The 27,894-nt window shown below is 41.3% G+C and overlaps 1 protein-coding gene across 1 annotated transcript; it reads left to right on the top strand.

Moving 5' to 3' along the window:
• The first annotated feature begins 4,142 nt into the window (after window positions 1-4,142).
• LOC131224105 (endoglucanase 12-like) lies at window positions 4,143-11,446 on the top strand. Its single transcript, XM_058219659.1, has 6 exons — window positions 4,143-4,337; window positions 6,455-6,868; window positions 8,009-8,095; window positions 8,229-8,381; window positions 10,019-10,300; window positions 10,976-11,446. Exons 1-6 carry the CDS (start codon window positions 4,143-4,145, stop codon window positions 11,291-11,293), a joined length of 1,449 nt encoding a protein of 482 aa, XP_058075642.1. The 3' UTR covers window positions 11,294-11,446.
• The last annotated feature ends 16,448 nt before the right edge of the window (window positions 11,447-27,894 follow it).

Here is a 27,894-nt window from a genome sequence, read left to right on the forward strand (position 1 = left end):
GGTTTTGGTGTATGATTTCTGGTCCATCAAAGGTATTATGTGGTCTGTAATGGGCCATACCCACACCTATCAACAGATGATTCTTTCTTTCTAGAACAAGTTTAGATAAGAGATTTGTGGTAGATCAAATCACCAGTGATGATTACAATCCTCCTACATTTGGATTGCAATAACTATGCTGTATTCCAGGAATAGGGAATTCAGGACACTTCTTACATGGTGGAAGAGGAAATTGATTTCTTTTACCATGGAATGCTTAATCAGTTTGGATAAAAAGATTTGCGGTAGGTGAGTGTAAATATGGCACGTGACTGTGAGAACGGGCCCACCATGTGGGCAATTAGATCTGGACCATTTATTGGGTGCCCACTACCTAATTGTACCATCATCCAAAACATTCCATTGTGGTTTGGACGGTGGCTTGATTAAAAAAAAAAAATAATTCCGTATTAGAGGCTTTTCACCTTTTGATCAATGACCAACCAAAAAAAAAAAAAAAAACAAAGCGATTGTACAGAAATAAATAAATAAAGATGTGATCTTTCGATCTAGAATTCACCTCATCAGTTGTGGGCCCATAGGATCAACGATCCTTATCAATGTGGGTTCCACCTGCATGAAATAAGCTCGTCACGACATCAATCCCATCAAAGAGAAATGATTCAGTGGGTGAAATGTATGGAAACCTTTTCATCTACCTAGTTGTATTTGGACTTATTGGCTAAGGCATCATCTATCGGGTATATCGATAAGGATCCATTCCACTCTGTGGGCTTCCTTTAAAATATCATACTGACTGAATGATCCAAACCGTACAGTCAATGGCACACAAAAATGGATGGCCAAGATCATTCTTCGAAGATAGGTGAAGTCACAGACGTTGAGGACCATCAGATTGTTATGGTTTTTGCACGGTAGTGAATAAAGAGTGGATTGAATCTAATGGATTGTTTGAGTAGGTGATGGGACCAGTGCATGCAATCATAAGGTGGACCAATCCATAAAAAATAATGTGCACCGCTTAAATATCCCAATTCAAGTACACCTAATCTATGGTCTGATTTGCCCGATGTTTTATTAATGTTACTATAATGGTGTAGTGCATATGTATTGCGGTTGGATGTTATACACATGCCACATTGGCTCTGCCACCTTTAGTTTTAATATTTTTTAAAAGAAAAAAAATAAATCAGAATATTTTTATAATTCCATTCTCTAAAAAGCAGGCATTATTTGGTAAAGTATCAATTCCTTAGGAGTTTTGGAGTAAAAATACTAAAATTTTAAATATAATATTTTTATCAAGATATTATCACGATACTAACTTGATAACAGTAAAAACATTAAGGAACTTGCTATTGAATATATGCTAAAATTGTAATTTTATTTACTAATTTAGAATAATTTTTTTAAAAAATAAAATTTGGCAAGATTTTCCAAGTGATATCACAGGAAAAACTCAAAATCTGAAAAATATCCGGAGAAATTGCCGAGAACGAGATTTGTGACCATGGCTGATATTAGATAAAAAAGAAGCTCATTAGATTTCTTCTTTTTATTATTTATTTATTACTATTATTTTTTAATTTTTACCTTCTTCGGCAGATTATGTTATTATTACGTTCTATCATCGAAAGATGAGAAAAATCCCATAGGCGAGAGGGAGCCCTGCCCATCCACGTACACGTGCCAATATGGAGAACTTGAACGGAATCTTGACCTTCCATCAAGTGGGATACACTCTATAGATCTTCTTTCCTGAAAATCAGGCCATTCACACCTAGTAGTGGGCCACATCATGCAGTAAAAAAAGACGGCTAGAATGAGTTGTTTTAACGGTCAGTTTTCTTTGTACATGTGGCGAATCTGAGGAGTGAAACAGCCTGATTCTGAGGTAGACGATATAAGCATTACTTCCAACAAGATGGAAAGCTCAGATCAAACACACGTGTTCCTGCTTATGAATAGGCGTGTGAAATTAGTAACCTTCAAGATCTAGTGATCTTTGATTAGATGCATGAATGCCTTGCCTAGCCTTCCATTGTTCCTACAGCCAGTGCGCTGTGCTTGGAAACTCTCACATGCATCATCTATTAGTATGGGGACTAACTGGCATTCCCATCACTTATCTGAACCGTCCATTAGGTTCAGTCCACTATTCTACAACTAATTTTAAAAAATAATAGCAATCGATTGGTCCTAATCATCAGTGACGGGACCTTGTTTGACTATTCTTGTGTGATGCTACTTGAACGGTTCAGATCATTTTATCCTAAAAACTTTTTAAGTAAGCCTATCAAGAGTAGAATGGACCTAATGGACGGTCCGGATAGGTGATATGGACACCCATAAATCAACATGCAACTAGGTGAATGGAGAGGTATCCATCCACGTTGTCCACTAGTTCATTTATTTTTCATTTTGGTATTATGTAATCTCTGATATTTAATGTACATATCTAAGTTGGGTAATCATAGGGGAAATGGTACAATGTGGTGAAACTCAGTGGGCTCCACCATGATGTGTGATGGACATGCACGCCGTCCATTTGGTGGGTCTCCACTAGTGAACGGTCCAGATAGATGATGCTCAAGTAATTGGATTTTACCAAACAGAGCCTGCAGTATTTGATATTTGACTGTAGTAGTCTTAAAAAAAGTGAAATCACATCATCACCTTCTCTTCCCTTTCTCTACAATAAAGTGGAAAATTGATACTTGGGAGGCTCAATTGATATGTGTCTCACATCCAACCCATCCAATAAATGCATACTAACATTATTACTGGATGAGTAAAAAATACTTCTGATCTAATTATAAAGTGGGATAATCTGTTAAAAATAATGTACACTATTCAAAATATTCGAATTCAAGTGTAGCCCATCTCATGATCTATGACATTTTGTCTGTTAATTTATCAACATGGTGTGGTGCATATGTTTAATGGGTTAGATGGTACACGCATGCCATGTGGGCCTCACAAGTCTTGAATTTCATTATTTTTATAAGGAAAAAAATATAAGGGTATTTTTGTAATTTTATCCATTTAAAAGCCCTTCTAAGTAATTTCTAAGTTTGAAGGCAACACAGATTCCTCGGAAAATTTGCCGTAAAAATGCCTAATTACAATACAAAAATTACATATCCTAAAATGGATTAAAAAAAAAAAAGGAAGGAAAAAGAAAAAGAAAGGGCACGCACGTGTGGAGTATTGTCCATCTACACACAAGCAGGATGACAGTATGGTACATGTGTGCGAGATCCGAGCCTTTCATCAGTTGGGCCCACCCTGTTTCAAACTTCTGGCCTGAAAATGATACCATTGCACTCTCCGTACGTAAAAAAAAGCAGATGTCAAAAACTTCTTCGGCAGCCATCCATACGTTTTTTTTTTGGGTACTTCGTACATTGTGGCCCACCTGCAGAGGGGAGAGCCCACATTTATAGGCTAGAAGATCTAAAAATGTAGCTTATCTGATGGATCTCCAGCACGTGTGCTCTATTGGCATGTGAACTGCTTGTGGGCTTAGTAAACTTCACGGATTCTGTATGGTGTATACTTATATACAAGCTTGGGCACACATCTATGAAGCACACGCACTAATCTGGCGCATGTGTATGGCATCTAGCCCATGCATAAGGTGGATCTCATCTTGTAGATCACCTTATGTAAAAATTACCCGGGTCAGCTCATTGGACAATCCAACACTTTACGAAAATGATGGATGGTTTAAAAGGACTTCCCAACGGTCCAAATCCAATGGGTCTACAATGAATTGACCTGCCTGAATTTTGCATCAGGTCATCTTGAGAATGTGCCCATTTTATCCACGGGTTAGATTTTACATACATACGGAAGGTTGGCACATGTGCCACGTGTAAAAGTGCATGTGGGGGCTGATGCAATTAGCATACAGTAAATACCAACTGACCCAAAAAAAATAAAAGAGAGAGAAGGAAATGAGAGCAGTGTATAGCTGTCCATGCATGAAATATTATATACCATTTGTGGCTTCAAAATGCAGTTATAAATACATAGCATTTCAAAGTCCAAACACCACGTAGAGGATACAACAGGCCCTTGAACAAAGAGGCTCCTTTTTTTTTTTTATTGAAATATAGATTTTCTCCTTCTTTTTCTTCATGGCTTCCAATTTCTTGTGTTTGGGGTTGCTTTTATTGCTGCTCTTGCAACAGAGCTTTGCTGCCTTTAACTATGGAGATGCACTTACAAAGTCCTTATTATATTTTGAAGCTCAAAGGTCAGGAAGATTGCCACCCAACCAGAGAGTGCAATGGCGGGCCGATTCGGCTCTTGCGGATGGAGGTGATGGCCATGTAAGCTAAGCCATACAAGGACAACTAGAAAACTACTTAGCTTTATATATATATATATATATATATATATATATAAAATATTGAAAGGTAATTAGAGCAGAATGAGAAGCATAATTTCAAGATATTACCTCTAATATGCATGTAATGCATCAACTGTATAAGTTGATATAATGCTAACATTTGCTAGTTATATGCATCAGGTTGTCCACTCATTGCATCTCTTTTATTACATTTTTACTTCATCCACAGTCTCTCTCTCTCTCTCTCTCTCTCTCCTATTATTATTATTATTATTATTATTTACTTTTTTGACACATCCTGGCACACAACCACATGGGCACTCGAAACGAGGACTTCAATGTTGGAACATAGAACACCTACCTCTTGAGCTATGCATAGAAACCGCTTCATCTATATATAGGTACCATCCTATGGAAACTACCGTGTAAAACCCTCATTTGTAAAGACTAGGTTAATGGGAATGGAATGTCTTCTTGATGTTGTCACACGACCAGGGCACAAAAATGCATTTGTATATTTGTGTGCTCTTTTCTCAAGAGAACTAATCACATATAAGCACCAGTACCATTATTTATGGTCCAAGTCTTTTCTAGTTACAAATTTTCTAGATCATGGGTGGACCCACATATATACGAAAACATTGGTGATTCAATCCCCACCATTAAAAACTCTTTGGGGCTCAGCGTAATGTTTATTTGCCGTCCAACTTGTTCATAAGGTCACACTGACTTGATAAGGAAAACATAAATATAATCTTAATCCAAAACTTGTTTTCAACAGTAGCCATTCAATTCCCACTGTTTTCTGTGGTGTGGTCGACTTAAGCTTTGGATCTGCATCATTTTTGGGCAAATGCCCTAAAATGTGATGGAAATACAGATGGACAGTGTGGATCAAATAAAATCATCGATCACAGTGAGCCCCACAGATCTTGGGCCACGGCGTGCCACATGGATATCCCTGCAGTCGGTGCCACCGTCCACTTCCTATTTCAAGAACGCGATGCCTGTAAAAGCGGGATGCAGGTTGAGTTGAAGGACTGATACGGAAGCGGATTTCGTGCTGTCCCGCGCTTGGACATAATCCGTCCAGACGGGCGGCTCTGTTGGCCCCACCGTGATGTATGGGTCTTATCTATGGCGTCCATTATCTTTTTCAGATTATTTTAGAATATGATCAGAAAAATGACGCAGATTCAAAATTCAAGTGGACCACACTAGAGGAAGCAGTGGTGATAATCACAACCACAGATGAAACCTTCCTATGGGCCACCGTAATATTTTTTTTCCATCCAACCCGTTCATAAGGTCATATGGACTTGAATAAAGGAAAAACATAAATGTCAACTTGATCCGAAACTTCTGTGTCTCCAAACAAGTTTTTAATGTTGGCCGGTCAATCCCCATTGTGTGGTCCCCTTGATTCTTGGATCTGTCTCATTTTTGGATTAATGAAGTAAAATAAACTGAGAAAATGTATGGACAGCATGGATAAAACCCATCAATTACGGTGAGCCGTTTTCATTTACTGCAGCCGCTTAGGACGGATCCTGGAGTTCCCATAACCAAGCTGAATTCGTCCGGGTCTTGCCGGGTCGTGGTCTTTTTTTTGAATACATAGACCCAGATTTAATTGGATTCGGGTACTCTTCGGCTGCCCATTGGATATCTGGGCCTTGGTTTGTGTCAGGTTCAAGTGAGGCTCGGGTCCAGTAAACTAAGGCCCACCCAACTGATGGATTAAAACTACACACGTGTGGCAGGTTAATACATGCATGCTGTTTAGATGGGCTTTCTTACCATTTGAAGTGCCTGTGGCTTAGAAAATTTCATTCTCTCACTAGAATAATTTATATATACTAATATCATTAGTAACTTTAATGGTACCTTGTCAGATCCAACTTTAAATGGGTAGAAGATTTTGGACCTGACCACAGGAAACAGACCAAGCCAATTTTGTATTTGGAACAAACTGGTGGACCCAGACCTGACTTGATTTTTAATGGTTCAAAAAAATGGACCCAGACTCATTAAAAATCAATAGAATAGAAATCATAAAATTATTATTTTGAACTTATTTTGTGTGTTGTGGCACAGGTGAATCTGGTGGGTGGTTACTATGACGCCGGCGACAACGTCAAGTTCGGGTTTCCGATGGCCTTCACCATGACACTGCTTTCATGGAGTGCTGTCGAGTTCGGTAAGCAGCTAGCTGCGAAGAATGAGCTGTACCATACGTTGGACGCCATCAAATGGGGCACGGATTACTTGATCAACGCTCATCCGGCACCCGACGTCTTGTATGGTGAAGTTGGTGATGGTGACTCTGATCATAATTGCTGGGAGAGGCCTGAGGACATGACCACACCCAGGACGTCTTACAGGATCGATGACACCAAACCGGGCGCCGACCTCGCTGGAGAAACTGCAGCTGCATTGGCTGCAGCCTCCATAGCATTCCATAGTTCCAACCCAACCTATGCAGCCACTCTTTTGACTCATGCAAAGCAGGTTTTTAACTTACACAATGCACCACCCTAATGTCTCTACAGCTGGGGTATGGTCCACTCTTTCAGACCAATCTGCAAAGTTCACAGTTATAATGGGGCCCACTAGTATGCTCAATTACAATAATCTAATGATATGATCGTATGGGGTCCACCGATGAGATCCTACAGACCATCGATTCAATGAGCTGCAATGTGGATGGCTCATGCACTGAATAGATGGGAAAAGGAAAAATAAAATACATCTATGATTGATTTTTTACGCAGGGATTGATGTGATGAGGTCGAGCACTGTCTTCCTCAACTCAAACTCTCTAAAATCGTGACTTACTATAAATGGTAAACTTATTATTTATAGGCAGTCATGATTTTCACTAGGCTTCATGGTTTTCAGCCAAAAATAATAAGTGTCCAATTTGGCCTAACAAGGTTATTCCTTTAATTTTTCTAAGCCCTTTTCGTGTTTGACACGACTCTTAAAACTCAATGGATTAAATGTTATGATCGAAATAAAACTTACTATAAATAGTAAAAAGGGAAATAAAATGGATTTTCAATAGTCAATATGATGGAATCTCGTAAATTCAGCGCGGGCAACTCGGCATAGTGGGTTGGTTGGCTAAAGTTGCTTCTCCTACCCCAAAATCATATATAGTATATCAAATAACTCATTCTGTTTTGCCAGATATGCCTGTTTTAAAATTCTGATGGTCCGGATCACTTTCACCTCCAATGGAGCCTACTGTGGTCCATCGTGGCCATGAAATTGTCCCTGACCCGCTCTACATCAATTTTCAACCTAAAGTAGACAATATTTTGTAGCTAGATTCTACCACCCCTGAGGAATTTTGGTGCATGAGCAATCCAGAGTGAGCTACCTGATCAGATCAACAGTATAGATTACTGGAAAAAGGGTCCCACTTGTATGAACTGAAAGCCCAGCAAGTTTCAAAGTGACTCAGCTGAATTTCAGGCCGAGTTGAGTTGACTCGATGTTTTGAGTACACCCAGTTACTGAGTTTGAGAACTACGCTGATAATCACATTGACATCCGTACGCCAAATCATAGATCAAGAATTTTAATCCCAGATTGGCTTTTGTGAAGCTCTAATTATGGTTATGTTCTTCTAACTTTCGATTACAGCTGTTCAATTTCGGTCGCAATCATGCCGGACTTTACCAGAACAGCATCCCAACTGCGTCTAAGTTCTATTCTAGTAGCGGTTTCGACGTAAGAAAAACATGTATTTTTGTTGCCACTCAGTCTTTTCACTGCTTGATCTGCTTACAATGATCTTTAAATAACTGAACGGAATGTTTTTTTCGGACGAAAACTGAAATTATGAATGATTTTTCTGTAACAGGATGAATTGTTGTGGGCAGCTGCATGGCTCCACCGGGCAACAAATGATCCAGCTTACTTAGATTACTTAGCTAAAGCTGGTAACACCGGCGGCACCCGATCGGAATTCTCCTGGGATGACAAGTTCGTAGGAGCTCAGACACTCGTTGCGAAGGTGTGGGCCATAATTTGAACGGACACTGACAATTTACGTCCATTTTAGATTGAAAAATGACAATTAACACTGCTTGATCTTTGATTCGACAGTCTCCAAATTTGGAGATCACTTCCTGCTGAGTTAGTGGGCCACACATTATTTGTTTCGAGGGTGATAAACGGTCTGTATAACTCAAGTAGTTGCTTAGATGGATCCATTTTTGTTCTTTAAAAAACTGAATGAATATAGGAGGAGGAGGAATGCTAGAAAGGATTGCCCATTGGAAGCTTGAACAGCTTTAATCTGGACCCTTCATCTAGAAGGTGCCATGGTGTCTGGCCCACTCACTAAATGAAGGTCCTCACGGTCCATAGACAAAGGCTTAATATATTAGAAATTTCTTTGCTGGACCTTTCTTTCTAATAGATGAACGGTCTGGATAAGAGTGGAGTGCTGCTTCAGTTAGTCAACGCCTTTGACTAAAACTTAGTCTATTGGTCAGCGCATTTGACTAAGTCAAAACTACTCAAGCCACTTTTTATACTTTTGCTGAAAGAATATTCATGAATTTTCAGAAAAAAAACAAACCTTTGATTATTTAAAGAAAAGTGATTCGGTGCTTGTTGGACCACTGTAAGTTATAGTGCTTCTAGTTGCATCAGGTCACTTATAGAGTCCAATCAGTACTTGTAAACTGTCCACTTGGAGAATCCAATCCATTAATCTAAAACATCCACTAAGTGCATAACACATTTCATGGGCCCCCATTCAAAAATCACACTGATTTTACGATCATCCATCCTTGATTTGGCCTTATATTTTAACCATCATTTTTCAAAACCAAGGATGGGATTTGTAGGTCTAACAGAATTAATTCTTTAAAATCATTAGCAATCTTTGATGGTCCCAAACAAATAGATGGATTTAAGTTTTTGTTGGACCAATTTTTGTGTAAATAATCTTGGCCGTCCAAATTAAAGGCTATTGTCAGATTGGTGAGTTATTTCCAGAGTAACACATGAAATGTGTGGTCTAGATCAATTAATTGAAGTGTCCAAGTGTCCCAATGCCACTAGGAGCACTATAAGAGCACTGAAGCTTTTCTCTTTAAAGAAAAAGAAAAAACAAAGAAAAAGAAAATTTCAACAAAATTATTCTATTTCTCTTTTTAAGAGGAAAATTCATCAATTTATTTCCTAAATCAAAATATTTTTAACATTGCTCAAAATCAATTCATCATGCTAGAAGCCACGGCTGTATTTTATTTTACCACCTAAGGTGTGTGAGTGGACATTAATTCACACATGTCTGTGGAGGCCCAAATCTAATAGTTAGGGCTGTTAACAGGCCAGGCTTGGGTAGGTCTCATCCCAGATTTTGAACTGTTTCAGGCTACGTCATTGGGTATTTCCGAGCCCAGCCCAGTGACACCCGTAACAGCAGAGCTAGTAAAAAAAAGACTTGATAACCTATAGCCGAACTAAATGAGAAGAGAGAATTTATGTAGCCAACTACAATTAATTAGAATAAAGCTTAGATAATGATGATATATTTATGTGCGCACCCAAATAGCTGGGACAAGATAAACAATGATGTATGTATGTATGTATATGTATATGTATAATCTATTTATATATGTGTTTGTGTGATTGCAGCTGGTCTTGGAGGGAAAGGTAGTAAAAGATGGAGTGTGGGCACAGTACAAAAATAGCGCCGAGCAGTTCATTTGCTCATGCATTCAGAAAGGGAGCAGCAACGTTAGGAAAACGCCGGGCGGCCTACTTTATTGGCATCCATGGAATGATCTTCAATACACAACCTCCGCTCTTCTCGTCATCACCGCGTATTCTAACTATCTAACCGCAACCCGTTCCGGTCTCCAGTGCCAAGCTGGTCTCGTCCAGCCCTTGGAGATGATCACATTCGTCCAATCACAGGTGATTGAATCTACTATTATACATGTACGCAAAAGTTAAAAACAAAGAAAAAAGAAAAAAATAATAGTTTCCACACCTTATATGAACGGTTCATTTGGTTGCACCGAATATCATGATATTTAATTATTGATCAGTCTAATTAAAAAAAAATGCAATGTCGTATGCATATACATCGTGACAGCCACACATAATGATCATATATACAATATGTGTATACAATGCGTCACCCAAAAGTTTTCTAGTCACTTTTCTAGAAGATTTTTCTTTTGATACTATGCCTCAATCCCCTCCATAATTAACCATAAATCTCACATGGATATCCTAAGAGAAAAACTTTGATACTCTGGTAGAGTGTGATGGTTGATACACATGCTATTTAAGTTACTTAGAAATCACACACGTAGCATATAAGTGGTGAAATTAAGCTGTCCAAATTATGGTACCCTGTTTAGATGTTTCATGAACTAAATGTTAAGCTTATTTGTAGATACGTGAAGAGATATCAATAGATATTTGTCTTAATAAATAAGAAAATATTTTAATCTAAGATAGTTACCAAAATCTACTCTAACAATAATAATAATAAATAATAAATAAATAACCAACTAACAACTCATGTAATAAGTGCACTAACTAATCTACTAAATGTCAATTTACAACTTTTGGTGTGTGCAGGTGGATTATATTCTGGGAGCAAACCCGAGACGAATTAGTTACATGGTAGGGTTTGGGCTCGCTTATCCCTTGCAAGTCCATCATAGGGCTGCGTCGATCGTGTCCATAAAGAAGGACCGCACCCCTGTGTCATGCCAAGATGGTTTCAAAAACTGGTTCAACAAAAATGCGCCCAATCCAAATGTGTTGGATGGTGCAATCGTTGGTGGTCCGGATGCTAACGATGCCTACATCGACTCGAGGTCTAATTTTCAACAGGCTGAGCCCGCCACCGTCACCACCGCACCCTTTGTCGGTGTACTAGCTCGGCTCGCCTGAGTTTTGTCAATGTGATTAGATTTTCTTTTTCTTGTTTTAGCTTATTGTTAGCCATTGACATCAATGTACCTGTCATTTGGATTGAATAAGAAATTAAGAAAGAGGAGGAAAAAAGAGAAGACATAGTCAGTATTTTTGTTTTTCTTTGTTGAGATTGGATGCATAGGTAAATTGAATAGTGAACAAATCACACTAGAGGCCCACTTGGATTCACTTGCAGATTCTCTTAAATCTACACCATTAAACCCCCCTGAGGAATAGTAAATCGATGGGTGAAATTGTTAAGAGGCCAAACACAAATGCCCCACATTAGCTTATGTAGTACATGTACGTTGGATGTGAGAAGTTCATTAAACAACGGCCCCCTCACTACATTTCCCAAGTCCTAAAATCTGCCCGGCCCCATTCATCAGGTGAACACACGAGTATTGGATGTGTATACTTGGCTACTTTTCATCCTGATCATTGATTCCTTGTAGATTTGTAGCCACTTGATAAATGGTCTGAGTCAATGTTTGGACTAATGGGTGGGGCCCACCAATGAATGTTTGTGTATTTGCACCCCGTTTACCTTGTATGCACTCTTTTCTCATGCACCTTTCCACAAAAAGAAAGGTCGTACGTAGATGGGGGTGGACCTGGGCTCATTCTCCATAAACTCAAAAATGCATAGGGCGACCCAAAGGGGCCCTACCAACTGGGTGTCAACATGCTGGTTTAGGGCTAAGCTTTATCCAAGCCCGTCTCAGATAGTTCTACTTGGCTAAGCCTTGCTTGAGGGGTACACCCAAAAGGCCAATGGCCTAGCCCAGCCCCTGACAGCCCTACTCAAAATCCAACCCAAGACAACTCAAGTCATGTCTATTGCCAGTCCTACACTACACACATGGCAAACTAGCACATGTGTGAGAAAATGGTTTGTAATGTATGATGTTAATGAACATATCTAAGTACATGGAATATATCTAAGTAATGTTCCAGTAGGTCAACTATAGGGAAACCTTCTCATGCGCATGGTTGCATTTGGGCTTGATGGCATTCACATCACGTGCCTGAACCGTCCATTAGTCTCGGTCCCCTTTCTTGTGCTGCTGGGCAAAACTCACAGCTATCAGATGGTTCTAAGCATCCGCGGCTGGGCATTTTTTTTTTTTTTTTTGAAAAATGAAGATTTTATGAAGAACAACTAAAGCACAAAAATAGTACCAATAGGAAGCAGAGAAAACAAACCCTCACAAATTACAGAACCAGCTTGGGCACACATTTATGAAGCGCACATACAAACCTGACGCATGTGTGTGGTATCTGGCTCATGCATAAGGTGGGTCTCATCTTGTAGATCACCTTATGTAAAAATCACCCAGGTTCGCTCGTTAGACCATCCAACACTTTACGAAAATGATGGACGGTTTAAAAGGACTTCCTATTGGTCCACATCCAATGGATCTACAATGAGCTGACCTGCCAGAATTTTGCATCAGGCCATCTTGAGAATGCGCTCATTTAATGCACAAGTCAGATTTTGTTGGGATTTGTGCTGCAGAATCACAAGATCGAGATCACGATAGCAATCCAAGAGCACCAAAATTTAATATGGAAAATCCTTTCGGAAAAAAACTACGACACAAAGTAATAGATCTTCACTATGAAAATAGAAATTACAAAGGGAGATGACTTACCCAATTTGAACAACCTTGAATCTTACCCTTGCTATACCCCTTAATAACCCTAGAACCCTTATAGAAACCATTGGAATACATTTAGGAAGCCTTAGAATACTCTAGAATAGCCCTAGGGACCTCTATTTATAGTCTACGAAACTCCACTTACGCACCTCTTTAGCGTAAGTGGAGTTTCCTAAACTATAAATAGAGGTCCCTAGGGCTATTTTAGGGTATTCTAAGGCTTCTTAAAAGTATTCCAAGGGTTTTTAAAAGGGTTCTAGGTTATCAAAGGGTGTAGCAAGTGTAAGATTCGAGGTTGTTCGAATCGGGTAAGTCCTCTCTCTTTGTAATTTCTATTTTCATAGTGAAGATCTGTCGCTTTTTGTTGTAGTTTTTTCCCAAAAGGGTTTTTCATGTTAAATCTTTGTGTTCTCTTGTGATTGCTTGGTGCTCTTGGATTGCTATCCTAGATCTAAATTTGTGTGATTCCCCAACACAAATCCCAACAAGTGGTATCAAAGCTATTGTTAGGGCAAAGATCTGAATCTGTAGGATTAATAATAATGAGAAGTACTAGGTATGATATTGAGAAGTACTCAAAGAAAAATAATTTTGAGTTATGGAAGATCAAGATGATCAGTTCCTTAATCAAGCAAGGCGAGGATGATGCTCTTAAGGCAAGAATGTCTAGTATGACAGGCCTTATCCTCAATCCGTTTATATCTCATGGATGAAGTTTTCTATAATGTTTTGAGGAAGAAAACTGCAAGTAGCTTATGGACGAAGTTAGATGATATCTATATGAAAAAATCATCTGAAAATTGCCTACAATTGAAGCGACAGTAGTATAACTTTAAGATGGCAAAGGGTGGCGATCTGAAAGCCCACATCAGTAACTTTAATAAATTAGTTTACAAATTGCTAGATATGGAGGAAGTGATCAAAGATGAGAAACAAGCATGTATGTTACTGAATTTGCTTCCGGCATTGTATGAGTCATTTAAGGACACAATGTACACCATAAATAAAACCCTGAGTATCGATGCTGCTATCTCAGCCCTTCAAGGGAAGGCCATGAGAAAGCTAAACGGTGATATAGGGACATCTTCTAATGCACTAATTACGAGAAACATGAATTTTGAGTGAGATACATAATCTTCAAGATCTAGATCCAAATCCAAGGGCAAGAACAAAGGAAAACTAAAGTACTGGAACTGTGGGATGTTTGGACACATGAAGAAGGATTGTACCAATCTTAAAGCAAAGAAAGAAAATTCAACGGCTTCTTTCAATGAGGCCAATATTGTCACATCTGATGAAGAGACAAGTGGTGGTGAAGTTCTTTATGTATCCATGATCGGACATGTGCACGACAATCATGTAGATGAATGGATCCTAGACATAGGAGTGTCATATCACATGACTCCTCATCGGAGTTGGTTCATGTCACACCCCAAACTCGGAAACCGAGCTCACAAAATTTTCGATCGCCGACAGCCTCCGTAGTACCCCATTCTCGGCTCCCAGCGCCCATTCGCTAGGTTCCAATCCTGGGATATTATGAGGAGAATTTTTAACATCAGTTTGATTCGTAATGAGCATAACCAAAGGCATAACCCACAAACAACAACCAAAAACTACATCACATTTCTACTATGATAAAAAACTTTACAAGTACAATGAGCATAAAGGGAAATACAATGATAATGGACAAAAAGCTCCAAGATGATCTGCTATGCACTCCTTCCTCAGTGCTACTATGGTCCAACGTCACCTGCACACAACGGTCGTGCATAAGCTTATAGAAAGCTTAGAGGGTGGTGTAAGTGTGTGCGTAAGGTAGTATTATAATTATGCAGTATCAGAGTATTGCAGAATATGCTGATGAATCCATGAATGCTATTAGCCGTACTAAGGCCATATGGTGCAAGGCATGAATGATGTCGGCCATACTAGGACCATGCGGTGCGAAATGCAACTCAAGCATGCGAATTCTCATCTAAGTCCACATATTAATACAGCTTAACTCTAGAATATCACCGGGGTCTAGTATACTCCAACCAGATTGCCGCCCCATCACGCGCAATAAGGTGAGTGGAAGAGACCGCACATCCGCTTGCCAATATCGGGCTCGGCTCATTGATAGCCGACCCATTCCTCGAGCTGGTCAAACTCAACCTAGCTTTGCCCCCTTCACTCGAGCGGGTAAGGCCGCATCCCTTCCAACCGACCATAACACAGTGGAAAGTGCCGCCTTCTGGTAATCGACACTTGGCGCTCCCGCACCCACTCAGTCTAGACGTTAGAGCAACCTCCTTGTACCATAAGGATTTAGGGACTTTCACCCAGGGATATCTATAGCATCCCATATAGATTAAGATTTTCGGTATCCAATCTCACCAACCATGGTACGCCTGTGGAGGCTACGACCCTGATGTCACTAGGGTGTACAGTAACCATGTCAAACAATGCGAAATGCATGAATCACACTATCTGTCATGTAGCAATCCTGCGCATATCGTGTGCTCATGTAGGGCAACACCGCCTAACCGGGAGCCTTAAAAACTCTGCCCGAATGCATATGCTATAATCAGTCACTTCTCATATCAAGCATACAAATGATACGTATGGTCATGAATCATGGAACTATACTAAACATGTAATATGGTGATAGATGCTGTTCATAACGAAGATGGGCCTAGACGGCCTACAAGTGTGGGCCTAACAATGGGCCTTAGGGAGAATTATAATGCGGACATTTAACCAACATTATTCTTACAATGTGGACGTCAAACCAACATTATTCTCAAGGCACAACCGTCATAAATATCATTACACAAACCATGGTAGAGTCACACATTATAATGGACTTGTGTACATCCAATTGGGCCTCGACCCATAGGCCTTAGATACAACAAATGGGCCACATAACATGGGCCTTATATATATCAGGTGGGCTTTAATGGATGGGCCATAACTATATCAAGATGGGTCCAATCATATGGGCCTCATATATATTAAGGTGGGCCGAATTAAATGGGCTGATTAAATGGGCCGAGTCAAAATAGGCTGTCTAAGTGTATATCAATCGGGCCCACCCTTAAGTATTTGAGATCCGACCTGTTCATAAGTTAACATGGAGATAGTTGAAGTGAAAATAAATATCAACTTAACTGGAAACTACTTGTGGCCCTTAGGAGTTTGAACGGTGGATGTCACTATCCACCTATTTAAATGGTGGGGGCTACTTGAACTTTAGATCACACCCATTTTCCCATGCCAAAAGAATGATCTCATAAATGGTTGGATGACATGGATGCAACACATGCATCATGGTGGCCCCACCATCCAAACCGTGGACAGTGTAGATAAGACACATACATCATGTAGGGCCTGGGCTTGCTGCTGCACTTGCAGCTTGCTGCACAAAAAGGGGCAGAGGTGGGTCCCACGTACGGCCCACCCTCAACAGCTCATGCCTGAAATTATATATAAAATTATAATATAATATGTAATATATTGTATCATATATTAATATAATATAATATAATACATTAATATTATATTAAATAGCATTCAACGTCCAGGGGGGTGGACGGTGCGGATGGAAACACATACATCATTGGTCCCACGTGGGGCCCACCCAATCTGTTGATGTGGTCATGTAGACCCTGATGAAGAGGAAACAAATTTCATAAAGATCCAAAACCTCTGCATCACCCAAAAAGGGTTTCAATGGCAGATGTTCAATTCACCACTGTTTACTGTGACGTGGGCCACCTGAAAGTTGTATGAGGCTGATTTTTGGGGGGCCCACTGCCCAAAAGGAGGCCCACTAGATGCACGGTGTAGATCGCCCAACCCACATCACGGTGGGGCCCACGGCTGGGGTCGTGGGTCTGCCTGCCCGTCCGCCCGTCCATCAGTGCAGCAGGCTTGCGCACGCTGACAGCAGCAGCGCCTGCTGCATGCATTTCATATATATATATATATATGTGTATACATATATATGTATATATATATATATATTGTTTTCCTGAGGTATTTCACCTGTGGGGCCCGCGTTAGAAGAATCCAACCCCTCTATTGCTTCTCATATCTCAAGACAAGCCAAACAAGCCCAATATTCAATATATTTTAGGGTATAGAAACAACAGGGGGATATTTTAACGATAAACCCGTTGTTTGCTATGCTATGACCCGCCCGAAAGTCGGATTGGCCCCACCTTTCGGATCAACACCTAAAATGAGCTTGGGAAAGGAATGGACGGTGTGGATTGAATACATACATCAAGGTGGGGCCTATATGAGTGGGCCACCCCATAAACTTGGAAATAAGCTAAAATTTGTGTTTTCCCCAGGGACGCTGGATGGTTTGGCATTACACATGCATTGAGGTGGGCCTTGCTTAGATGGGCCACCAAATGATGGATGGTGTGGTTACAACACATTTAAAGTGGGCCCCACTTATAAATGGCTTAGATAAAATACCTGCCTCATGGTGGGGTCCATCTTGATGGGCCACATGACCATATTAACACAAGAAAAGAAAATTGAAAAAGAGAGGGAGAGAGAGAGAGAGAGAGAGAGAGAGAGTGGGACAAGCGTGATGGAGGGACCCTGACATTATGGGCCTTCCCTTGCAATCAATCATACATCAAGTGGGTCCCAATACATGTGGGCCCATCAAATCAAAGATCAACGGTGGGGATTCCTTTCTCCACCGAATAGAAGGTCTAGATGACCCCTTTTCAAACTAGAAAGTAAATGTCATGATGGGGTCCATGGAGAATGGCCCCATCATGGAATGATATTGATAGTCAAGGTGGGCCATCGGCCACATCTTAGGGTCCAAAGTAAGATCCATACCATCGATCGGTATGCCTCACTTGGCCCATCATGAAAACATGAAAAATTAGCCTATAGAAGCACCCACCGTTTGATCTTCTTGGTCCATTGGAAAGCCGGTCTCCTTGTGCATCACTTTGATGGAGGGTGATGAGGTTTGAATGGATAGGATGATGGTTCTTGGGGTGGGAAGTGGGCTACAAAAATCACTTGCTCTCTTGGGAAGGGCTTGGACGTGAGCACCTCTCTTTGCTTGGGATTGTTGCTTGGGAGTGAGTTTGAAAAGAGAGAGAGAGAGAGTTGTAAAGAGAGAGATGTGATAGAGTGATGGATGGGAGAGAGAGGGATGGGTGTGTAAGGCCTTTTTGACTTTTGTGGTAGATTGTGTAAGAAAGGTATGGGTGGTGTAAGAAACTTTTGACTTTGGGGTTGCTTGGGGATGGGTGAGAGTGATTGTGTACTTGACATGATGGGATTGATTGGTGTGACATATTATAGAGATTCTCTTGGAATTCGCACACGTGATATTTTCCTCGCACCGAACGCTGGCCCACATCTCCTGGCTAGAGTATCGGATCGGCACGCCAGACACGGCATCAAAACCGATGTGACGACGCGGTCATAGGGGTACAAATATCGGTTTGAGTCAATTCAGGTTGACGACGTGTGACTCAGGGTCGTGCACAAATATCGGTTAAGGGTCGAAGGTTGCCGAAATTCGACCGGGAAGACCGCGGAAGTCTACGGAACGGTACGTTCTAGGATACGGCGCTTACAATTCACCAGTTACAAAGAATGCGATGGTAGACAGGTGTTTATGTATAATGACAATGCCTGTAATATTGTGGCTATTGGTACGGTGAGCATCAAGATGGTTGATGAGATGGAACGTACCTTGACTGATGTCAGGCACATTCCTGATATGAAGAAAAGTCTGATTTTTCTCGGTGCACTCGAGGCTATAGGGTGCAAGTTCACCGGTATTGATAGTGTCCTTAAAGTTTCAAAAGGAGCACTTGTAGTTATGAGAGTGCAAAGGCACGGAAACCTTTACAAGTTGATCGGAAACACTTCAACAGGTGGAGCGGCAGAAACTATTATAGATTCAATGTCTCTATGTATGTGGCATGCTCGTCTGGGCCACATGAGCGAGCGGGGCATGAAGGTACTATCTGATCGTTGTTTGATTCTAGCTTTTAAAAATTTCTGATTTAGATACATACGAGCATTGTATATATAGTAAACAATCTAGATTATCTTTTAAATCTAAAAAACATGTATGTAGGGGAGTGCTTTATTATGTGCACTCTGACGTATGGGGGTTATCGCCAGAAGTTTCTATTAGGGGGTCGTCACAGTTTGTTTCATTCATTGATGACTAATTCTGAAAAGTTTAAGTTTACTTCATGAAACGTAAATCTAAAGTTTTTACCATATTCAAACAATGGAAGGTAATGGTAGAAAAATAGTTAGGGAGAAAAATAAAAGTTTTAAGGACTGATAATGGTGGAGAATTCACTTCCACTGAGTTTAATAATTATTGCAAGGATGAAGGGATCATCAGGCCCAACACAGTATGCCACATGCTCGAATAAAATGGTATGGCTAAGCGAATGAATCGGACTCTCTTAGAGAGGGTCAGATGTATGTTAAGTAATGCTGCATTGGGCAAGGACCTATCGATAGAGGCCGTTAACATGGCTTGTTATTTGGTGAACCAGTCTCCTTCAACGATAATTAAATGTAAAATCTTAGAGGAAGTATGGAGTGGTGAGAAAATCAACTACTCAGATCTACGCATATTTGGTTGTGAGACTTACTCTCATGAACCATCAGTTGAGAGAGATAAGCTAGACTATAGAGCCAAAAAGTACATCTTTGTTGGCTATGGCATTGGTGTGAAAGGTTACAGGTTATTCGACAAGGTCACATGCAAGGTCATCACTAGCCGTGACATCAGATTCAATGAAAGTTCCATATTCTGCAAGAATAATCAGGAGGAGCAAGAGGAACTGGAAAGCTTGATTATAGACGTCCAGATTGATACAGATGATACTCAGGCAGAGATAGACATGAAGACAGAGGTACAGGATCAGTGGAGCAACCACTTGTGAGAAGGAGCCCACAGCGTGATCGCAGGTTACCGGCAAGATACAGGGACGACTCTAATATTGCATATGCCCTTGTTATAGATGAAGGGGATCCATCTACTATTCAGGAGGCTCTTAGTGAGCCTGATTTAGAAAGTGGAAGGCAGCTATGGATGATGAGATGGACTCGTTGCATAAAAATCATACATGGGAGCTGGTGGAGCTTCTAGTGGGCTGAAAAGCGATCAGATGCAAGTGGTTATTTAAAAGGAAACATGATAAATGCAAAGCTAGATTGGTAGCGAAGGGTTATGCTCAAAGAGAAGGAATCGACTTCACAGAGATATTCGCACCGGTGGTTAGGCAGGTATCTATCAGATTCGGATTGGCGCTGGTTGCCCAATACGATCTCGAGCTGAAATAGATGGATGTCAAGACTGCATTCCTTCATGGGGAGTTGGAAGAGCAGATCTACATGAAGCAAACAAAAGGCTATGAAGTTAAAAGGGCAACGAAAAAAGTTTACAGGTTAATAAGGCCGTTGTACAGCCTAAAACAGTCGCCTAGGCAGTGGTATAAAAAATTTGATTCTTTCATGTTGAGTTAGAAATTTACTTGGAGTAAATATGATCACTGTTTCTATTACAAGACACTGAGTGATGACAGATTCATCATCCTAGTAATGTATATTGATAATATGTTAATCGCCTATTATGATATGTCTGAAATCAACATACTGAAGACTCAGTTATCTAGAAATTCGAGATGAAAGATCTGGGGATTGCAAAGAGGGTGTAAGCCCCGTATCCTAGACCGTACCGTTCTATAGGCTTCCACGGTCTTTCCGGTCGAATTCCGGCAACCTTCGACCCTTAATCGGTATTTGCGCGCGATCCTGATTCTCATGCCGTCAGCCCGAGTCGACTCAACTCAGGACTTGTACCTTAGCAACCGCGTCGTTGCCGCGGTTCCGATGCCACAACTGGCGCGCCGAGGCGATACCCTGGTTGGGAGATGTGGGCCAGTGTTCGGTGTGAGAAAAATGCCGCGCGTGTAAATTTCGAGAGAATCTCTATAAGGTGTTACATCAATCAATCAATCCCATCAATCCCATCATGTCAAGTACACATCACCTTTCACCCTTTCCCAAGCAAGCCCCAAAGTCAAAAAGTATCTTACAACCCATACCTTCTCTTACAACTTTTGCCACAAAAGTCAAAAAGCTTCTTACACCCATCACCACCACATCCATCACTCCATCACCCATCACTCCCTCTCTCTTTCCCTTTACAACTCTCTCTCCTTCATTTTTTCAAATCCAATCCAAGCAAGAGAGCCTCACGTCCAAGCCCTCCCATGGTGAGAAAATGCAAGTGTGGCCCACCTTTCCATCCCTAGATCTCTCATCCTAGCCATCCATTTTTCATCTTCCTCCATCAAAGAGAAGCACAAGGAGCTAAGGAAGCCAAGGGAGCAAGAAGATCAAACGGTGGGTGTTTTGGTAGGGTAGATTTTAATGTTTTTAAGATGGGCCAAGTGAGGCCAACCGATCAATGGCTTGGATCTCACTTGGGACCCTAAGATGTGGCTGATGGATCATGATTATTCCATGATGGGGCCATTCTCCATGGACCCCATCATGATGTTTATTTTTCCTTGTATACTTAGGGTCATCTAGACCGTCTATTTTAGTGGAGGAGGGATCTCCACCGTTGGATTTCGATTTCATGGACCCACATGTAATGGGACCCACTTGATGTATGATTTAGTGCAAGGGAGGACCCATAGTGCCGGGGTCCCTCCATCACGCGGGTCCCACTCTCTATCTCTCTCCCTCTCTATTTCTTTTTTTATGTGTGATAATAATGAGGTTCTGTGGCCCACTTGAATGGACCCCACTATGAAGTATGTATTTTGTTTAAGTAAGTGGGACCCACTCATATGTGTAGTACCCACACCATCCATCAGTGGTGGCCCACCTGAGCAGGCCCACCTTACACGGACAGACAGTCCAGCGTCCAGGACGCTGGACATTTTGCTGGAAAAAAACAAATATTGGCTTGGTTCCAAGCCAATGGAGGAGGCCCACTTAATTTGGGCCCCACTTTGATGAATGTCTTCAATCCACGCCGTCCATTCCGTTCCCAACCTCAGGTTAGGCGTTGAACCAAAATATGGTGTCAACCGGAGGTCTTGGCGGGCCATACCGTAGCAAATGGTAGTTTGCACCATTGAAACCTTCCCTAACCCTTTTATACGTCGAAATATGCCCAATATTGGGCTTGTTTTGCTTGTCTGGAGCCATGGAGGGCCGTTGGACGAATGGATTGTCTAGATGTGGACCCCACCTGTGAAAACCAGGGAAAAACTAAAAATAAAAAAATATATATATTAGCAACACAGCAGCTGCCGCTGCTGTGTCAGAGAGCAGCAGGCGCTGCCTGCGCACCAGCGTCCGGGCGGACGGGCGGTCGGGCAGCCACCCACGGCTGTAGCCGTGGGCCCCACCTTGATGTTTATGTGTGGGCCACTCCCTGACGTGGGCCCACTCCAAAAATCAGCCTGATCCAAGACTCAGGTGGCCCACACCGTAGGAAACAGTGGGATTGAACCTCTACCTTTGAAACCCTTTTTGGGTCCACAGAAGTTTTGAATCAAGGTGAAATTTGTTCTCACCCTTCATCTAGGCCCACGTGGCCTTATCAACGGGTTGGATGGCATATCAACATTATGGTGGGCCCCACATGGAGCCCACAAGGATGTATGGGTTTCATTTCCACCGTCCGCCTGGACGGTGGAGCCCACTGTGGTATTTGAGCGGTGGAGCCCACTATGATGTTTGTGTGTCCTTGTGCGTGCGTGTGTGGGTGTGTATGTGTGTGTATATATATATATAATATAATATTATATATAATATTGTATGTATTATATATATATATATATATATATATTATATTATATTATATATAATCTACTGGTGATGGGAGGCCCATCTCAATTTACTTGTGGCCCGTGGTCGAGGCCCACTTTGATATGTATTTAAGGCCCATCTCAGTTTACTTGTGGCCCATGGGTTGAGGCCCACTTTGATTTATATGTAAGGCCCATGGGTCGAGGCCCATTGATGTATTAGGGGCCCATGGGTTATGGCCCATTAAGATGTATTGGGGCTATCGGTTGAGGCCCATTTGATGTACATATGGGGCCCAATTGATGTGGCCCATTTGATACACATAAGGCCCAAAAGATTAGGCCCATTTGATGCATTCTAAGGCACACGGGTTATGGCCCATTGCAATGCACATAAGGCCCATTGGTGCGGCCCATTGACGTGGCCCACTTGATGAATATGAGGCCCATATGATACGGCCCATTTGATGTATTGAAGGCCCAATGGGATATACCTAGGGTCCATTGCAATGTGCAATCCCAACATGATTTATGTAATGGTGTTTACGACGGGCAGTACCTTGGGAGCAATGGCGGTTTGACGTCCCCATTGCAAGTATAGTGTTGGTTAAATGTCCGCATTATGACTTTCCCTTGGGCCCATACGTGTAATGTGTAGGCCCTCTAGGCCCATCTTCATTATGAACATCATCCATCCCATATAACATGTTTAATTCCATGATTCATGATCATATGCATCATACGTATGCTTGATATGAGAAATGACTGATCATAGCATATGCCTTCGGGCAGATTGTTTAGGGGCTCTCGTACAGGGAGTGTTGCCCTACATGAGCGCACGATACGCGCAGGATTGTTGTATGACTGGATAGTATGATTCATGCATTCGCATTGTGTGATATGGTTACTGTACGCCCTAGCGACATCAAGGCCGTAGCCTCCACAGACGTATCGTGGTTGGCAGGATTGGATATTGGAAATACTGTTCTACATGGGGTGCGATAGATATCCCTAGGTGAAAGTCCCTAAACCCTTATGGTACCAAGAGGTTGCTCCAATGTCTAGACCGAGTGGGTGCATGAGCGCTGAGTGCTGATTACCAGACGGTTGCGCTTTCCACTGTGTCGTGGTCGGTTGGAAGGGGATGCGGCCTTACCCGCCGGAGAGTAGGGGGCAATGCTAGGCTGAGTCTGACCAGCTCGAGGAATGGGTCCGCTATTGACGAACCGAGCCCGATTTTGGCAGGCGAATAGTGAGGTCTTTTTCACTCACCTTATTGCGCGTGATGGGGCGGTAATCTGGCTTAGAGTGTACTAGACCCCGGTGATATTTTAGATTTTGAGCTGTACCAATATGTGGACTTGGATGAGGATTTGTATGCTTGAGTTGCATTTCGCATTGCATGACCTTGGTATGGCCGACATCATCCTTTGCACCGCATGGCCTTGGTACGGCTATGGTATTCTTGGCATTCATCAGCATGTTCCGCATTACTCTGATACTGCATAACTGCATTACCACCTTGAGCATACACTTTTACTACCCTCTAAGCTTTCTATAAGCTTATGTACGACTGTTGCGTGCAGGTGACGTTGGATCGCAGCAGCGCTGAGGCTTGAGCTCGTAGCAGATCTTTTTTGGAGTTTTTGTTCATCTTCATTGTATTTTCCTTTATGCTCATTGTACTTGCAAAGTTTTTTTATCATAGTGGAAATGTGATGGAGTTTTTGGTTGTTGTTTGTGGATTATGCCTTTCGTTATGCTTATTACGAATCAAACTGATGTTGAAAATCCTCCTTATAGCATCCCAGGATCGGAACCTGGCGAATGGGCGCTGGGAGCCGAGAATGGGGTTCTACGGAGGCTGTTGGCGCTGGATTCGGCGATCGAAAATTTTGTGAGACCGGTTTTTGAGTTTGGGGCGTGACAGAGGGTTCTCGGCATAGATATTCATAGAGACATGAAGAAGAGCAGGCTTTGGCTATCATAGGTAGAATACCTTAAAAATGTGTTGATCAAATATGGGATAACAAGTAAAGTCAGTGAGCGTTCCTCATGTGACTCACTTCAAGCTTTCATCAGAACAATGTCGTAAATCAAATGAGAAAAAACAGATTATGTCTCATGTGCCTTATTTGAATGCGGTTGACAGTTTAATGTATGTCATGGTCTATACGAGACCAGATATTTCATAGGCAGTCGGTGTTGTGAGTAGATACATGTTAAACCTCGGCAAGCAACATTGGAAAGCAGTGAAATGACTACTTCGATACATTCGAGGTACGAAAGACTACGTCTTAACTTTTAAGAAGACGAATAAAATTAGTAGGGTATGTGGATTCTGACTATGCTGACAGTGTGGATTCTAGAAAGTTTACTTCACGATACTTGTTTGTACTAGCAGGTGGAGTAATCAGTTGGATGTCAAATCTTCACTCCGTAGTGACTCTTTTCACAACTGAAGCAGAATATATGGTAGTGATGGAAGCATTTAAAGAAGGTGTTTGGCTTAGAGTCATGATAAATCAGTTGAGACTTCAGCAGGAGGCTGTGCCGGTTAACTGTGATAGTGAGAGCGCTATTAATTTGGCTAAAAATTCTCTTTATCACTCACGTACTAAACACATTAATATTCATCACCATTTTATCCGACAGGTGCTTGGGGAAGGTAGCGTAACACTTGAGAAGATTCACACTAGTGTGAATCCAGAAGATATGCTCACTAAGGTCGTTCCTACAGAAAGTTCAAATTCTGTGCAACTTCTCTAGGCTTGGTGATGGCGTAAAAGAAGGATGGAGTGTGCACGAGAAGTGTTGATTGAAGCTATGATGTGATGCAAAGATAAGAGAAGAGGTCAAGAAGCTACACGTTTGAATATTGAAGACATGGTAGAGATTGTTGTCATAATTGCTGCCTTAAGTTTTTTGGTCTGCTCGACCGGTCGAAGATCCCTTCGACTAGTCGAAGCCTATTTGACTCGAAGTCCAGCGAGTAAAGTTTTTTTATGTCCGGGACGCTCAACCAGTTGAGGGTCAAGCTTGACCGGTCGAAGGGGTCCTTCGACCGGTTGAAGCCCTCCCCCGCTGTGGGATTTAATTTTGCTTTCATAAATTTTCCTTGATAATGCTCATGATATTTTAGATTGCATGGTAGTTGCCTTATCTTGTGTTATGAGATTTGTTATTAGTTAAATGAATAGTAGTTCACTTCATAACATAATACCTGGGTTCTCATATACGAGTGACTATCCTTGGGTCATGAGGACCAGGGTGTTACATTGATGAAGGTCGAGCATCTCCCAGATCAATTCGTGCCTCGATAGAAGGTCTTCTGCCCTGGGTAGAACGACATATTCCAGATGCCGAATTCACCAGGATGATGGATATGCCTCCATACGAGCTCATGGGGTAGTTGGCGAAGCTCCTTCTCAAGGTGAGTTTTCTTTTAAAATTTTCTTTGGTTACTTAATTGTTTTTTAAAAAAATTTTGACATAAGTTTTGTTTCTGTTCACCACTTCTCTCCTCAACGTTCATTGCGAGATATTGCGCGGCAAAGCATAATATAAGGAGGGTGAGGTTACGCTATTGCAGGAGGGCATTGAAACCAAGCAACTTCACTCCGAAAACTCCGCTATGAAGGCTCAGGTGAAGGGGGCGAATACGGCATTGAAGACCCAGGTGTAGGTAGCAATGACCGAGTTAGAGGCATCCAAGAAGCTCCTTGTCGAAGCTCTGGACAGGGGTGACTAGTGGAAGTCTGATCTGGGCGAGTTGAAGTGCAATTAAGCAAGTTGTTCAAACAGCTCGGGTAGCTACGATGGAGTTTAAGAACTCCAAGGAGCTTGAGGAGGACAAGGATGGTCTTTATGGTCTTGGGTACGAGAAGTGCCTAGAAGACATCAAAGGGGCACATCCTGAGCTCGACCTCATTGCCTTTGAGGTTAATCCTTCCGAAGACTCTGCTCCCTCAACTGAGGACTTACCTCCCGAGCAGCCCCCTTCGGTCGAGTCTTACATTCTGTTTTTTTTTTTTGCTATATACTCTCCCCATCAAATTAATAAAAGACTATTTTTGTTATTACTCCCACTGATTTTAATGTAGATACATTCATCTGCAGTGTTTTCTACAAAGCCATATGAGGAAATTACTTCATAAAACTTTAGGTACCACTGTCGTGATGCCTGTTTCAACCCATAGATAGATTTCTTTAGTTTACAAACTACATGTTCTGAGCCATTAGCTACAAAACCTTCAGGTTGTAACATATATATATTCTCATTCAGATCCCCATTGAAAAATGTTTTCTTTACATCTATCTGATGTAACTCAAAGTCCATATGAACTACAAGAGCCATTATGATCCTGAATGAGATTTTTTTAGATACTGGTGAGAAAATCTCCTTAAAGTCAATGCCCTCATGTTCACAACCCCAAGTGTAAGGTCGCGATGTAGTAATAATCTTGGTAAGACCAAGGTCAAATCCACATGGACTGAAACTTATACGTTTCTGAAATTAACTAGAAGTAAAACTAGAAGAAAATGTGAAACTAATTCTAAAGTATTTGAGAAAGTAATTGTGAATAGAGTAATTAAAACTAAGAATTTAAAGGTGGGAACTAGGGTGCCAAGAATCCACTTGTAGTGATCAGGGAGCCCTCTTACTTGATTCAAGTAACACAATTGGAATTGGAATCCTATCCTATCAAATTTGAAGATATATCAATAAAACTAAATCTAAACTTTCATTGATTTAACTCTCAAATGAGGAGAATTGTGATACTTGGAAGGAATTCCATCACCAAACCATGCCCATGGGACGATGATCGACAACAGGATTTACCAATCCCACAATCTCAAAGTAAGGAAAAGAAGATACTCAAAGCTATTGCAAATCTACTGTAATTTAAGTCACAATAAATCATTAAAAACTAAAAGTATTTTTTTAAAATCAAATTAAAATCAAAGAAGGGTCAACATAAACATGAATTAAAGCAAGAAAAAGATCCCATCACTCTACAAGCTTCACCTCTTAACCCTATCTAAGAGGTTTAGCCAACCATAGACATGATTAGACCAAAGTCTCTTA

The sequence above is a fragment of the Magnolia sinica genome, chromosome 13 (assembly GCF_029962835.1).
Source record: "Magnolia sinica isolate HGM2019 chromosome 13, MsV1, whole genome shotgun sequence".
NCBI lineage: Eukaryota > Viridiplantae > Streptophyta > Magnoliopsida > Magnoliales > Magnoliaceae > Magnolia > Magnolia sinica.